Here is a 16,097-nt window from a genome sequence, read left to right on the forward strand (position 1 = left end):
CTATTTAATACGAGAGCGAGAGGGACCGCACGACACGAACTTCGAGTTTCGAGTTTCGGAGTAGCCCTGCAGGCGCTGGGGCGCGGCGGAAGTAAGGGCCGTTCCGAAATTGGGGAAGCTGCGGGGATCGCTTAAGCACATTATTAATAGGGAACTCTGCGCAGATTGTTTTTGAGTCAAATGGGAGAGTATTTACCTACGAAACGTTCTCGGGAAAATTATGAGAACTTGGTAAGTCAGTCTTCGTTACTGTTGTTGGCAACACAGCTTTAAGGTTGGCAGAATTTTCGTCTCATTCACATCAGATCCGATCCGATAAGATAAGACAAATTTGTGTTCCTTATTTGCTTTTTCATTCACTGTGTAAGTGTTGGTATTTTTTAATAAATCTTCATCCCAGTGTACAGATTTTTCTTGTGAAGAGCAACAATAATCTACAGTCCACGGTTCCCAACAGTTACAATATGAAAAGAAATAACTAGCAATAGCTAATTTGCCAGCCAATGACGAATAATAAAAGAAAATAAGAGGGTATGCATAAATATGTGGTGAAGGATGTTTAGATATTTCGTCTGTTGGATTGTCGATAGCTTTTCTTTGTTTATTTTATAGCATTAGAAAAAGGTTACACAATCTAAAAACCTTATAGTCTTTTTATTGAAAAACGCTTTTGAAAAATAGTATCTTATGAAACTAAAATGATGCGAATGACAATATGTCCTTGCTATTATAATTGTTACGTATTTGCTTTGATTTTTCTAATCTGTTTTTTAAATAAAAATACACGTTGAAACCTTCCTTCAAATGTAAAAATAAACGATGTGTTGGAATGAACTTTAGTAAGTATCTTTGAAAAAAAAAACAACGATTTAATAGTTAAATAACTTTATATTATAATACTTAGTGTATAAATAAACCTAATTTGGTTGAGATCTAAGGCACTTGAACTGGTATAATTATGTACAATCAAGCAAATATATTTACATAGAAGTGGCGTGCTTATAAAGTGTTCCATATATTTGATATGGGATGGACGAAATTGATGAAAGCCGACTCACTCTTATGAACGTACTTTGGCACTGGTTTAAAAGCACTTTTTTGATTGAACAACGTTTTTTTTTGTGTTTTTTAAGCACTTCAAAATCAAAATAATGTTAAATTAAAAAGTTCATTTTCACAACCAACCACGATACTATTGTTTTGCAGCAGCTCAATCCTAAACTGAACAAGAAGCATCCCGACGGACGGATATCCTGGTTCTGGTTATTTACATCTTACATCTTCTTTGGTGTCGAGGATTCTTCCTCAATATCCAAGATTTGAAGTACATCTTCGTATTCAACTACACTTAGCAGCAAATATAATAATAATAGAGTATTTTTCGATCAGAATAGGACAAAAGTGTTCAAAAACCCTATCGATTGAAATGGTTTTTGAATCAGGGTATATTGGTATATGAACAATGCCAATTGGTGTTACCTTTATGGATGGCGTTAGAGATCGCTACAACGTCACCTACTGCAGTATATTTGGTTACGCAAACTCGAGACGTTTGTGCTGAATCCACCTTCAAGGCTTACAAAGTCTAGTCTCAGATGAGAATGCATACTGGAATGTGATTAGGATTGAGCTCTTGAGAATGCTATAAGCGTAACTTAACTAGGTACATAGTTCAGCACCCGGCCGGTAGTGTCCAAAGTAACTCCTTGTCAAACCGTCAAATTCATTACACTCACAATATACATTGTTACGCCTTTGCCTTCGCTTTCTTCCTTCGCTATGTTTTCTTCAAAGTCCCGCTATGCGCAGAACTCTGAGCCGCTAGTTCGTTCAACAGCAACTCCTGGATCTTACTCCTCACCATCAAGTTCCTAGTTGGCTCTAGTTGCTTTAAGAACGGCGTGAGAGACTTCAGGAACATCATATCGTAGTCGTTGTCGTCATCTTCAATTTTGTACCTTTTTTCTGGGATCGGGTCTTCTTGCAGAAATACTTCTAGGTTGGAATCTGGCACGTATTTAGTCTCGTACTCGCTCTCTGCTTCACTGCCGGTGCCATGCTTCTCTTCTCCGGTCTTCAGCAGAAACCCCATGCTTTTGAAGTGGCGCCAGCGTCCGCGGTAATCCTCCACAGTTTCCACGTCATTCTTTTTCACCTCTTTCTTGAAGAAGTCGCGGAGATTCTTCCACTTCGCACGAAGTACGTCTTCTGCAAAAAAGATGTGCCGCTTAGAGATTTTAGTGGCGCATTGAAGTACCTAACTCTTTTTCTTAATTTGTTTAAGTAGAGTATAGTAGACATGACGGATTTATTTCAGTGAGTTGTCAGAGTAGTTCTGATGTATGGGAGGGTCTATACGTCCTACGAGTGGACGTCCTACGGCTGATATTATGATGAATTTAACTAGGTAAGTACTCGAAGGAACGTGTCAAGTACTGTGTGTCAGTCAGCTAAAATATCTTTTTTTTTGGAGATTGTGGCTTGGTAACGAAGCTAAAATAGCAAACGTGCAACTAATTTCCTGCACATTAGGTAAATAATAGTAATAAACACAACCCGTGTCGCCATCTACATTTGTATTCCACCAAACACACATTCAAAAAATAACCAATTCCACTGCGCCGCGCCGCGTCGTCTCGTCACACCACGCGCGTCGCCTGCAAGTACCAGGAATCTATGACTGTAACTACTAACTACTGACCTGCCATGTTTAGAATCTTCGAGATATCTCCCCAAGCCACGGACAAGTGATAGCGCTCGCTATAATACTCATCATTAGGATCCCAAATACACGGACGTTTCCTCACTTCCTTAATGAGGTTGATTGACGCGGAATCTGACATTTGTGTTTTTGATGCCATGTTCGACGTGGGTTTAGCACTCGGCGCGACTACCACGCGGCAACTGACGCGCGACGCCCGGTCGATGGGTGGGAAGGCGCGGCGCGACGGCATGGCGAGGCGAGACGCGACGTTGCCGCGCCGTGCACTGTCGCGCCTTGTATTGCGCCGCGTGACGCGAGTCGCGCCGCGTCGAGAATCGAGTTATGATTGCCAGTTGCGCTCTAGAGCTTAAGCTAAGCTAACCGTGCAAAGAATACGCAATACGCTACCTATGAATATGATATGTTTCAAACAACGTTAAATTTAAATGCAATAACGTCCACTGAAACCAATGTGGCACCATATTCGTAACAGACGTTAATCAAATTGACAAGAAGTTCATTGGTAAAGGAATTGTTGATTGTTTTTATAACAACTATTATCATTATTATAATATTTAATAAATCTAACGCGCGGTGTCGCTGAATATCGCGTTGAGTTAGCGTAGACCACAAACACGACAGGTACATTATTTCAAATTATCTGCAAAATATTGAGATTGATTACAGAGCCATCTATGACTTACCATGAAAACTACGTAATAAACAATCATACAGCACGCCGTGCACGTACAAACGGTAAGCGAATCGAACAACTGAAAGATTTTGTAAAAAGCCAGTAGATGTCGCTACGCATAGTGCACGACGCACAGTGCAAAAACCACAGAAATAATAAATAATGTGTATGAAGAAAAGTCCACGGATAGTGTGTTTCTATTATTTATTATGTAAAGAAAGATATTTTCATAACACTAAAGCCAACTTCTGGTTACTATTTGTGTCTGTTACATTTTCTTAAATTAGTAACAGCCGTAATAACCTAGTGGTTTGACGTAAAGCTTCTCAAGCAGAGGATAAGGGTTCAATTCGAGCTCACACCTGAGTTTTTCAAAATTCACGTGCAAAATTAAGTACATTTGAAATTAAATGGTGAAGGAAAAAGTCAAAAGAAATCTGCGCAAACCTGCGAAGCAAACCAATGTTGTGCGTCGTTTCCAATTTGTAATGTGCCTCTTGGGAACTACGGCCCAATCGCATTCTAAGAGGAAGAAGACGAGGAGGAGGTTGCCTGTGCTTGGCAACCAGTTTAGCTACTTCAGCATAGATATTTCTTTGTTCCTCAGTCAGAAGCGACTTCCGACTACAATAAAAAATTCTCCATCGCGCATCTTTTCTTGTCATTATTTTTATTAGGACAATTAACTATTCAACATGTCAAAATAATGAATGATAAATTTAATTAATGATCTTAATTTATCATTATTCCATTTTGGTTTAGTTCTCATTCTAGACTAAACATCTGGCGGCTCTACGTGCCAAGTGCTTTTCGATCGGGTAGAGTATTAGGCCAAGTATTAGTAAAAAATAAATATTATTTAAATCAGATTATTTAAAAAAAGACGTTTTTTATCGACAACTTTGCAGTGCGATAAAAGTTTGCTTTGTATAATTAAAACACAATTTCCGTCCAAATTTTATTTAGAGACATTGGTATAAAATATATGAGATATAAAACAGCACAGTCGTAATTAAATTAAAATATATCAATATAAAACGTGTCAATTGTTAATACAATGATAAATATTAAAATTAATAATATGAACAGTAATATTTTTAATTTAGATGTATGGTCTTAATTGCGTGAGGCTGGTTTCTAATTAAAATTTTAAACAAATTACAAAAATGGCACCTCAAATGATATTTACAATGTTTGGCAATGACAGTAAATTATTACAATAATAAGTTTATAAGCACATGAAATATATTCACTGTGAAATTTTTAGTGTAAATTTAAATATTGTGTACTTAATTTGTTTTTTTTTTTACTTATTGCATTTGGAAATCTGGGGGCACGGCAGTGCATCCCCGCCAAGTCGAACAAAACAAAGGCACGGCCATAGGTGCCTTAAAATTGTTAAAAAATAAAATTGAAAGTAATATTTTCGATTAAGATTCAAAAATAAGTCATCACAGTGAATATGTCAGTGTTAAACAAAATGCCAGGGTATATAGGGTAGCGTGAACCGTGTTATACCATGTGATGGTAGACACCAGGTACAGCATTACATAGATATAGTATATAATTTGGATGAACAGATTTTTCCCATGGTTAACACAACACATATTGTACACGATAATACATTGATTATGATGACTAAACATTAAGTTATGCGTTTCACATATATTTAACTCATTGATGGTTATTAATACATAATATATAAAAGCCACAGCGGAATGTCTCATAGAATACTTTGTCAACAGTAATATTTTTTCTCGATCTATGTCCAATTTCTTCGAGTTTTAATTTACGGTATAATTTTTTTGGCTTATATTAAGCGAAATAAAATTTTGCATGTTACTTTCAAAATTTACGCTACTTTTTCATATTTTATGTGGAAGCTTAAGTAAATAAAATTGATATTCACTTGGCTCCCTCCGCAGTTTTACCACGGCTTTGGCACGGCGTTCTGTTAAAGCGTCTCGAGCGGACAATTCATACTAAACTTCCATAAAAAATAAATTTATAATAATGCGACATTCTCAAACCCGCCACACAGGGAAGAAATTTCTTCTCACCTATACATTACCTGAGAACAAATTTCTATAGCTCTGTATTGCGAATCATTGACTCTTAATTTCACTTTGATCAACTTTACCTGTACCTGCAGGTTGTGTGCAATACCATTAAAATAAAAAGCGCTTAAAAATTTATAAAATATCTTTGGCATGAATTTCCAAGCGCGAAATTCCGACCTAAAGCTACGCTTCAAATAAACTATTTACCTTCTAATGTAGATTTATATATTATTGTAACGCTATCCTTAACCTAACACATCGACGAACATATAATATAATATGGATTATTTAAATAAACACCCATAAATCTTTGACCAGCACGACATGCCTGATGTCTTTGTCATTCACTAATAAAATCATCCATTACTTTCTCGATAAACAAAATAGATATTTTAACATTCGATTTCTGTTATCTACTTATTTCATAACATGAAGTTTCGATACATGAAGTATAAATTCATAATGAAACGTCAAATATAAAGTCGAATGTTTTCATCAAAACATTGGACCCCAAGTTAAACAGATTATCATTTCCGTAGCGTTCTAAAGGAAAATTGCAATGTGACAGAGATCGTAATTAATGTGGATTTTACAAAACTTCTCCTTTTACTGTTCTCCTGTGCAATGTCGCTGTTTGTATTTTGATATTAAAACAGTTATAAAATAATAACAATAATTAAAAAAATAACATTAAGCGCTCTCGTTCCCCGTTCATTAAGATCTTTGTCACATTGCAGACATGGCTTTGACATAATGACGAAAGCAAACAATTAACTGACATCACTTTTCGCAATCCTCGGTAATTATTTTAAATTATTAATTAATTATTATAATTTGAAATTATTTTGAATGGCCAAGTAACTTCAAAAACTTATGTACAAGTATAATGTGGCCAAATGTTATAATTTTCAATGCGGAAATCGTTGCACAAAGAAACTCACTTTTTCAACCTTTTTATTTGCTTTTACCTAGCTTTTACAAAATACTGAGACTCGTGTGTATCGTGTGCAAACAGGACTTTCACTTGTCTCATGTGTGTTTTAAGCTGGCCATACACCATCCTTCCTATCGTCCAATCCGCATGATACTGCCGATTGGATCAGTTACAACTTAGAACTGACCGTGTGTGGGCGTGGATTGGCATGACAGTTATACTTGACGGCACAATCAAATTTCAATTCTGTTGGCTTGATCATGCCGATTGGATCATGCCAATTGGAGCGTGTAAGGCAGTCGGCGATCGTTAGTTCAGTAAACTCAAGATTTTTGTCGGTGGCACTTGTCGTACCGCAAAGTATATAAACTGAATGAAACTGAATTCTTTTCATTAACCACTGTAGGCACCACTCTGCTCGATCTTGTTTTTTTCATCACGAATAAAATGCCCAAAACATCTAACACATCGTCGTTTGTCACTGGTGACGCCATAGTTTCAACTGAACGTCGCTGCCAATTGGACAGTTCAAACTAATCGTGTGTGGTGTATATGGACGAACTGCAGATTGGATCATGCCTGCAGCGTCATGCCGATTGGACGATAGCAAGGACGGTGTATGGCCACCATTAGCATGATAAGTCATGTTTGTGGTATTTCTTTTGACTATAATGAGACTGCGTTAATCAAATCCAAGCTTTGGAGTATTTTATTATTAACTCCTGTGTTTAAATTTAAAAATGGCCGCTGTTTTGAGACCCAAGTACTTGAGCCACAAGCGGCCTCCGCCAAATCCCTAAAACCTGTAAACGCGATGACATTCAGTTCGGCAGAATGTACAAAATGTCAAACAATGCGTTACTAAAGCGAAAAAATACGTATCAAAAACCGTTAAATAAGGTATTTCCTTGAAATTTACTTTAGAACACTCTTTCTCAGTCTCTTAGGATACAAATTCCAATATTATTTCGAATTTAGTACAGAAATCAGTAAGAGGAGGCTGAGGGCAATTGTGAGCCATTAAGTCTTAAATAGAAAATTTATTTTAAAAGGAATTGTTTTCGCTTTAACGTTAATTTAATTATGCAAGATTATTTTTTTTTATTTAAATTGGTTAAATTTAATTTAACCAGACAATGATTGTTTATAAGTACCTATGCTTTGATGTTTCACCTTTCTCCCGCAGTCTCCCCTTATAAATGATTCTAATTAGAAATTAGCAAAGCAACATATTTCTCTACACGAAATACCTGGCTAAATATTAAAAATAACTAAATAGTGATGACATGGTGTCAGTCCAGTGGCTATGCGGACCATGAAAAACTTACGTTTTTTATCCTCTATTTTATCTTTTCTAAGCCCTTGCCATCTGAGCCTCTTAAACAAGGCATATGTTTTCTCTTCTTTTAGCATGTTGATTCTCGTATTTACTATCTTCATCAACGACGAGACGCTGTCGAATTTATTGAGTACTGAGCAAAATTTTTGAGTATCTAAATTTGCCCACGTACATTGGTTAATACCAAAGTAATTAAAATTTGCTTCTGCGCTTCAGGGTTATAATTCGACAAATTTACATATACATTACCCTCTTTCTTATTTAATCTTTTTTTACTACTTTAAAGCGAAAGATATACAATAATGTTAATTACCAATACCTGTGGCGTATCTCTTATTAGAATATCATATCATTTTTAAAAGAAATGGATTGCCTTAATCAATTCTGAAATATTCAAACTATTTTCCACATAGCCTCTGGTAGACAAGAATAGTGTAAACATTAAGTTACCATTGGTCTATGTTACGAACTGTATATTAAAACATCGATCGACAACACCTAATACACAAATAACTATGTTTACGGATATCCTATGATTATTTCGAATTGAAAGATCGCGAACAAACCATCGTAATCCCAATCAATGACGTCACAACACAATTCTCCTTAAAAATAATAGTATATCCAATTAAAACTTCAGTTAAATTCGTCAATAGATGTATGAGATGGGCTCCAACATGTTAGAATATTAATCCTTAAAAAATACAACACTTATTTTGAAGTTGTAGATAAAAAAGGTGCTCTGAAAATTTAAATTAAAGGTTGAAATTTCAACAGCAAAATTACTTAGGTACTTACCTACTTTATCAGATTTCTGGTAAAATAGAGATCATGGATCCTTTTCAATACTCATAACGCCGTAAAATGTTTGGCCCAATTTCAAGATATGGTAACGGTTAAATTGGTAGGTACCTATTCCATTTTAATTTACTGTTTAATGTTTGCAATATTGATTTTAGTAACTAAATAGCTAAGACTAAGCTCTATTGGTTTACATATATGCCCTTAGTTGCTTATAATACAATAAACATGGTTTCACGCATGTGTTTTTTATTCTATTACATTTGTAGTGTAGCTATCAATAAAATTTTAATAAATACAGATTTTAGTAAATAAAAACTTTATGTTACGGGACGGTAGGGTTTTTAGAATGTGAATGAATGCAACGTTCCGAATGAATCTATGTATGTTACTAATGATTAACATGGCCTTAATCATTAATTTTTGATACCAATTCTATAAAGACTACGTGTCGCAGTTATAGTAGAAAAATTACAAATCGGTTGACGGTTTTAAAATCTGATAAGATCGACTGCGACTACTACCTCATTGGTAAAAGTCAACATAGTTTTACCAATCAAATACAGAGGTTAAAATTGTATAGGGTCTCAAAAATATATTGAAAACTGAACGACGTTTAGTTTTACAGCTCAACGGACAATCTGTCAATTTTAGATATATACAAACATTTTAACCGGAGCTCCTCAACGCGTCCTCATAGCTCTAAATGTCCGGGATCTAAATAAAATGATATGTAACTGTCAGTTAGAACATACATATCTACGTCATTCATAATATGTACACAAAATTAATTAACGAAATGTATAAAATAATTGGAAGGAATTTCTTCTTAAACACGAAATAAATATGACTTTGTTGAGTTGTAAGTACGCGGCTTGCGCAGACCGCTCAGTTCCATTCACGACACAGCTCTGCTTAAATGCGACGTCTTTCGCTTCTCTACGACACAACAGACATAAAGAGGGCTTTGAGATATTTTATGTCACGTTCGGAGTTGGTTAATAGCTAAACGAGCCAATCTCAAGCAAGACGCCAAATAAACCTCACTATACTAACGCCATCTAGTTCCACTGGTCAGAAAACCCTAAGAAATCAACAACATGATAATAAAAATTAAAAAACTTGGCCAAGCACTTCCGTGCACTGAAACACTTTTCTTAACTGGACTCATTAGATTTTTTAAAGACGCTATTGTCTCTGATGGTGGAGAGCCATATCTTTTTTTAAACTAACTAAAGCACACTCGCTAAGACGAACTTTCGCATTTAACTTATCCAGTGTCGTAGAAAAGCGAAAGCCGCCCCCTAGCGGTAGCACGACACTAACCTATATAATCTAGTGGTCGGGGGTACAGCTAGGCATCGCTAGCAGCAGAGGGCTGTTTGATGAGAGTGTCAACTTCTCTGCTGGCCTGGCTCTTCAGTTTATGCTTCTCAGTTTTGACCTCGTGGGTGGTCCGCTCGTGTTTGTCGTGCTTGTCGTGCTTGTCGTGGCCAGCCTCGACGGTGCTGACGCCGTTCTTGTGCGCGGGGGCGGGGTGCTCCTCGCGGTATTTGCGACGGAACCAGTGGAGGAAGATGCATCTGGGGACAGAGAGGGGGTAAATTTTAGTTTTAGATATATTATTAACCGCTGGGGCAAACGAGTTCTTGAGTGGAGACCGCGAATCGGCAAGCGTGGCGTAGGACGCCCTCAGACTAGGTGGAGCGATGATCTTCGCAGGTTAGCTGGCAAGAACTGGATGAGACTGGCCGAGGATCGTGCTCAGTGGCGTGCAACTGGAGAGGCCTATGTCCAGCAGTGGACTAAGATAGGCCGATGATGATGATGATGATGATATATATGTTTTTAATTTAGTCTGTCATTGAATTTCAGTGTCCTGGGTGAAAAAATATTAGGTATTCTATTTATTCAGTCACAATTTTTTTCTTTTGTTAGTTAAACAGAAAATTACAAAGATGAAGCGCGTCAAAGTTCGGGGGGGGGGGACCATGACGTCATGCCGTGCGACACTTTTTAGCCCCCCACTCCCAAACTTTGACGCGGAACTTTAACTGGCTTTATAGGTATATATAAAATAAATATGTTCATCATTTTAAGGATTCCGGATTCCGGACCTCAAAAGGAAAAAACGGAAGCCGTATGGGATCACTTTTTGTCCGTCTGTCTGTCAAGACCCTTTTTCTCCGGAACGCGTGGAGGTATCAAGCTGAAATTTATATCAAATACTGAGGTCTACTGTCCCTTGGAGCTGTGAAAAAATCAAACTTCTTAGCCAACGCAATCAAAAGATGCAGCCGTTTATGCTGCAAATTTCTGCAAATTTTCGAAACTCGCAAGGGAATCATAACCTACAGGGTACTTCCCGTGAACTCAGAATCTTGAAATTTAGTATGAAGGTAGCTATTATAACACAACAAACTAGAAAAGTCTGTAAATCTTGATTTTTTATGTCTGTCTGTAAATATCAATGACCAGTATAATCTGACCTCACACTGCGTACATTTTGCTTAAGAGTAGGGCTCTGCATACACTGGATGTATTAAATCAGGGGTCGCCAAACTACGGCCCGCACAAATTCACAATAAGTGCAGTGTGGCCCTTGAGTCAATAAGTTTAAAGACACTGTATTAAATCACTCAGAAAAATCGAGAAATATCTTCAAGACACGAATTCAAATTTAGCATTAAAATTGAGCGTCCCCCTCCCCTCTAAAATCTAAACCGGTGGGTAGAAAAATTAAAAAAAATCAGGATGTTATTAAGAGTAAGTATATCAAACTTTCAAGGAAAACTATAACGGCTAAGTTTGCTTGATAATTATTAGTTGTTTATGAGTAAATAGCAGCCTAAGGTATAAAATATATCTAAACTTGGAAAATTCCGTATGAAATACGAAATCCTTAGAAAAATATTACTTATTTTTTTCGTAATGGCTATGGAACCCTATTTTGGGCGTGTCCGACACGCTCTTGGCCGGTTTTTTATCAATTAACAAAAGGCGGAAAGCAGTCATGAGTAGTGTTGCCATATAAGTCCGATTGAACAACAGGACCACCTTAGAAAAAGTGAAATACATACATGAGATTGACTTCTGTACCTTTCTGTTTTGCGACATAGGTCATAAAATCACTAGACCACCACGGCTTGCAATGACGTCACGATAATGAATCTGTAACTATGAAACAGTAGACACGTCGTCAGATATTCAAATTACAGACCAAGACCAAGTTCTTTACAAGTTTGCCCATTCTCCCTTAAATGACATGAACGCTTTCTGAAAAGCAGGAATGAATACCAAAATTCAAAAGGCCCTATTTTCCGACAAAATCTCCGTCTTAAATCTTCAAGTAAATAAGACAAAGAAATCTTTTCATCGCGTCTCTTGAGGGATCGCCTGTCAGTTTGAATGGTCACTTCTTTGTGCTCTTTTAGCCAATCGCCGTATATATTTTTTATGTGAATCTCCGATGGATTTTCCATAGGTTTTTCATCGGTATGTATAAGAAACCAGTAATAGTATCTTAGGTAGGACGGACTAAGGAAGTTACATTTAATAGTTTATAATATGGAAAACTTTTAAACTATATTTATTATTATATTTAAGTATTATCATTTTTATTAAATTTTTAATTACTTATTATATCGATGAACTAAAAGAATTTGCTCACCCGCGACCTTATGATAGCTGAATTGATGAGCTCTGGTTGAGTTCGAAACGCGTCAGTGTAGTGTGGTGGTGGTGATAGATGGTTTTGTGTGATTTGTGTGTGTTCTTACAGTGTGGAGGTGGAGGAACTGCATGAACACGCATATCTTGCATAAACTTAGCTATCATAAGGTCGCGGGTGAGCAAAGAAATTATTTTATTTCATTGATATGGACCTCCGCAAAGTAGTTTATTTAATATTTTTTTTCCTGTTCCGATATCTAATCACTTTTAGTCGGGGCATTTTCGTAAAAAATATTTAACTTTTTTTTTCTATTGAGAATAACTTGGCACCGTCCTGGGTTTAATTTTTTTTTTTGCGGCATTCAATGATTTCTGTCTTCCAAATGCGCTTTTGTATTAGAAATGATAAAACATGTTTATAGGGTATACATATATGGTTCTCACATGATGGATATGAAAACTAATTTAGGGCAAAGGGAGGTGCAGGGAGAGCAGCAATTTAGCACTTTGCGCTATTTATTACTTATTCAACATTATAGTTTTAGTTTTAGTAAGAGTATTAACCCTCTTCTGACTTAAGACAGCAACATTTCTCTTTAACGTACCTGCACATATACTGTCACCCATATAGACTCAGAAACTTCGACACCCATAGATACATACACACACTCACACGCGCACTCACACATTTACACACACACACACATAATTTTATTAATTATTAATTTTTCCTTTTCTTAATAAAAATGTTTCAGTTTACTTAGTAGCTACTTGGATATACGTAGTTTACTCTATTAGCTCGCATACGTGACGAACACTGACTTGCAAGATACGGGCCTTGCCTAGTTTGTGAGTCAGGATTCAACTTATTTAATTGTACTATGTTTAACCTAAGTTGTCTTTTTCTCTGTAATTGTTCATTCCTCTCTTGTGCAATTTTGTCTTATTGAATAAAGATTTTATTATTATTATTATTATTACTAGCTGATGCACAATGGAATGTTTCATATTGTCTTTAACTACCAGTGTTAAAGATTTGAACTTGACCTTTATTAGGTTCTTTTTACGCCGACTGTACCACAACATAGCGTGTAACTCTAACAGTTGACAAACAAATAAATTCACTTCGTAACTCATAACATAACTATAAGAATAAGGTTTTCTTTGGCATAGTACCTATCCAAACTTACTGGGCCGGCAGATATTGCTGTCCATCTGTCATGCCCGTCAATATTTCAAGATGGCGGCGTGCCAAGCCTCAGGGCTGCCAACCCAGCTCGTGAATAAATTGAATGATCTATCTATTACTCCAGTAAAAGTACTCAAGAGAAATATTGCTAATTTAATTACATTGCGGCGCTCGATTACATATATACACATCCTAGCCTATATATGTCCTGCTGGGCATAGGCCTCCTCTGAGAATAAGAGAGCTTGGGGCGCTCGATTGACTACTACAAACTCTTTACCTCGAAATGTAATGCAACTTGCTCGATTTTTCTTGCTTGTCTAAACTGGAAATAGATAGATCTAAGCACAGAACTATAATAATAATATAAGCAACGTAAAAAAAGTCAACCGAATTGATAATTTCTCCTTTTTAACCCCCGTCGCAAAAAGAGGGGTGTTATACGTTTGACAACAATGTCTGTCTGTCTATCTGTTTGTCTGTGGCATCATAGTTCTAAAGCGGATGGACTGATTTCGATGCAGTTTTTTATGTAAAAGCGAATTTTATTTTATTTATGTTTCATTAAAATCGGTTCAGGCGTTTTTGAAATGTTGAACCTTGAAATGACAATGTCGAGGGCTGTCGAGGGTTTTTCAAAATTTCTAAGTTGGATAGATTATTTCACACCATTATTGCAACAACGACGTAAATGCAATATAAAAAAAAATCGCAGCGTTTAGCATCATTAAGTTATAAAAAAAATGCATTTATGTCGTTGTTGCAATAGAGGTGCGATTTAGTAACTTTACAATACTTACGGCCTGTTTCACAACTCTTTGATACATTTTATTTGACAGATAAATGTAATGCCGCCTGTCTCCGTCTATTCGGAGAAAAAAGAGACGGCAACACAGATATCTGTCACATAAAATGAATCAGTGAATGGCGAAACAGAGAGGGACAGAATCATAAAAAAATACGTAACAGATGGCAACCCTGGATGTATTAATTAAAGCGTCGTGAAGTATTTCCCAGAAGAACAGTTGACGATAGGTTGACGATAAAGTACAATTCGTATTCCGCTGAAATGGTTCGGCGGAAGTGAATTCGTGGACACACTGTGCTTAGGGTTGCCATGTCTTGAAACCGAAAAGCCAGACATACAGCCAGTTTAGCTGGACATTTGCGTAAAAAGGCTGGACACACCTTTAATTTTAAAAATAAACTAAGATTGGTTTTTGGAGTCTTTTTGTATTTTTTATTTCAACTCCAAATTTTGTTACTTTTACGATCATTCCGTAAAATCCATATCGAAAATACAGACTGAATTATAAATACACAGAAAAACCAGAAAGAGACCAGCACTGGGAATCGAAACCAGGTCCTCAGCATTCGGCGCCGCGTGCCATACCCCTACACCACCACTGGGCAGGAGTACAGACACGAATTTCTCCTATGCACCACATATCTCAGCTTGTTTGTTTATTTAGTCACATAAGCAGCATCACTAGCGACATCTATGTTTTAAGCCCTCATCGAGAAACTCGATAAAAATAAATTAACCTAATAATTTTATGCATTCATTCTAATACTTTACTTTTTTTTCTTAATGTTTTGATTAATCACGTCATTAGATAAATTAGAAAACAAATTTAAAAAACTATGGTACATACCTAGGTAGGGTCATCATTATTGTACCCGATTTCGTCACAGTGTACAGGGTGTGGCCTGTCACTGGAGCAAATAATAAAAGCATAATCGTACCTACTCTTCAAAAGGAACGATATTGTGTATTGTGATATTACTTTAGCGACTTTTAAAAATAATCATTTTTTCATTTCTATTAAATTTTATAGTTTATTATGGCTTACATTGATAACATTATTTAATTTGTATGATAAAGGGAAAATCTAAAGATTCCATTATTTTTAAGTCGCTGAACTAATTTTGTCCAGTCTGTCGAGTACGATCTATGTTTTAATTATTTGCTACAGGCCACAACCGGTTTGTACTACATATCTACATAATGGAAAATTTCGTGCTCATTGTAATCGGTCCGAATTTTAGGTGGGACAATAATGTGAAATTTATTAATATCAAGATATTGTTCAGTGTTAATTTATTATTCATTTAAAATTGAATTTTGCCGCCCTCTAAATGTGCCGCCAGGGGAGCGGGGCCTCGCCCCAAATACACGCTACGCCACTCTCTTCATGATCCCCTAGTACCTGAGGATACATCCCAGCACGCCGGTGCTCATGAGGATGGCGCCGGTGCCCATGAGATAGTACCGGTGCTGCGCCGCCTCCGCGCCTGGCGACAGTTGCACCACGCCCACCACCAGGATCACGATGCCCAGCAGTAACGTGCCCACCACCGCGTGGAGGGCTAGTAGCTGGAATAGAAAATACCAGGAGATTAGAAGCGGGAAAGAGTCATAGAAACCGATGAAGCGACACAAGGATAATGAAAGCATAGGCCCTATACTACGAAGTGCAAAATTGGAAATTCGTACTTCACCTGCCCGCTGACTCTATTATTTAATACGAGAGTGAGAGGGACGGTACGATACGAACTTCTATTTTCGAATTTCGTAGTAGCCCCTCATGATCACGATGCCCAGCACCGCGTGGAGGGCTAGTAGCTGGAATAGGAAATACCAGGAGATTAGAAGCGGGAAAGAGTCCTTCACAAAAAACGTTGAAGGGACAATAAAGTAATGC

The 16,097-nt window shown here is 36.8% G+C and overlaps 2 protein-coding genes across 4 annotated transcripts in view; both read right to left on the reverse strand.

Annotated features, from left to right (window-relative positions):
- Positions 1–911: 911 nt before the first annotated feature.
- LOC141429295 (uncharacterized) lies at positions 912–2,969 on the reverse strand. The gene is made up of 2 exons (XM_074089591.1): positions 2,702–2,969; positions 912–2,208 (listed from the first exon to the last, which is right to left on the reverse strand). Exons 1-2 carry the CDS (start codon positions 2,952–2,954, stop codon positions 1,778–1,780), a joined length of 684 nt encoding a protein of 227 aa, XP_073945692.1. The 5' UTR covers positions 2,955–2,969; the 3' UTR covers positions 912–1,777.
- A 1,722-nt stretch (positions 2,970–4,691) lies between these two features.
- Positions 4,692–16,097, reverse strand: part of LOC141429293 (uncharacterized) — a 116,131-nt gene continuing 104,725 nt past the window's right edge. For all 3 annotated transcript variants that reach the window (XM_074089589.1, XM_074089588.1, XM_074089590.1), the window contains exons 4-5: positions 15,603–15,769; positions 4,692–10,115 (exon numbers count right to left, since the gene is read on the reverse strand). In XM_074089589.1, coding sequence (XP_073945690.1) covers positions 9,887–10,115; positions 15,603–15,769 — 396 coding nt within the window. In that variant the 3' untranslated portion in view covers positions 4,692–9,886. The remainder of the gene's footprint in view (positions 10,116–15,602; positions 15,770–16,097) is intronic.

Source organism: Choristoneura fumiferana, chromosome 6, assembly GCF_025370935.1.
Source record: "Choristoneura fumiferana chromosome 6, NRCan_CFum_1, whole genome shotgun sequence".
Classification (NCBI taxonomy): Eukaryota; Metazoa; Arthropoda; class Insecta; order Lepidoptera; family Tortricidae; genus Choristoneura; species Choristoneura fumiferana.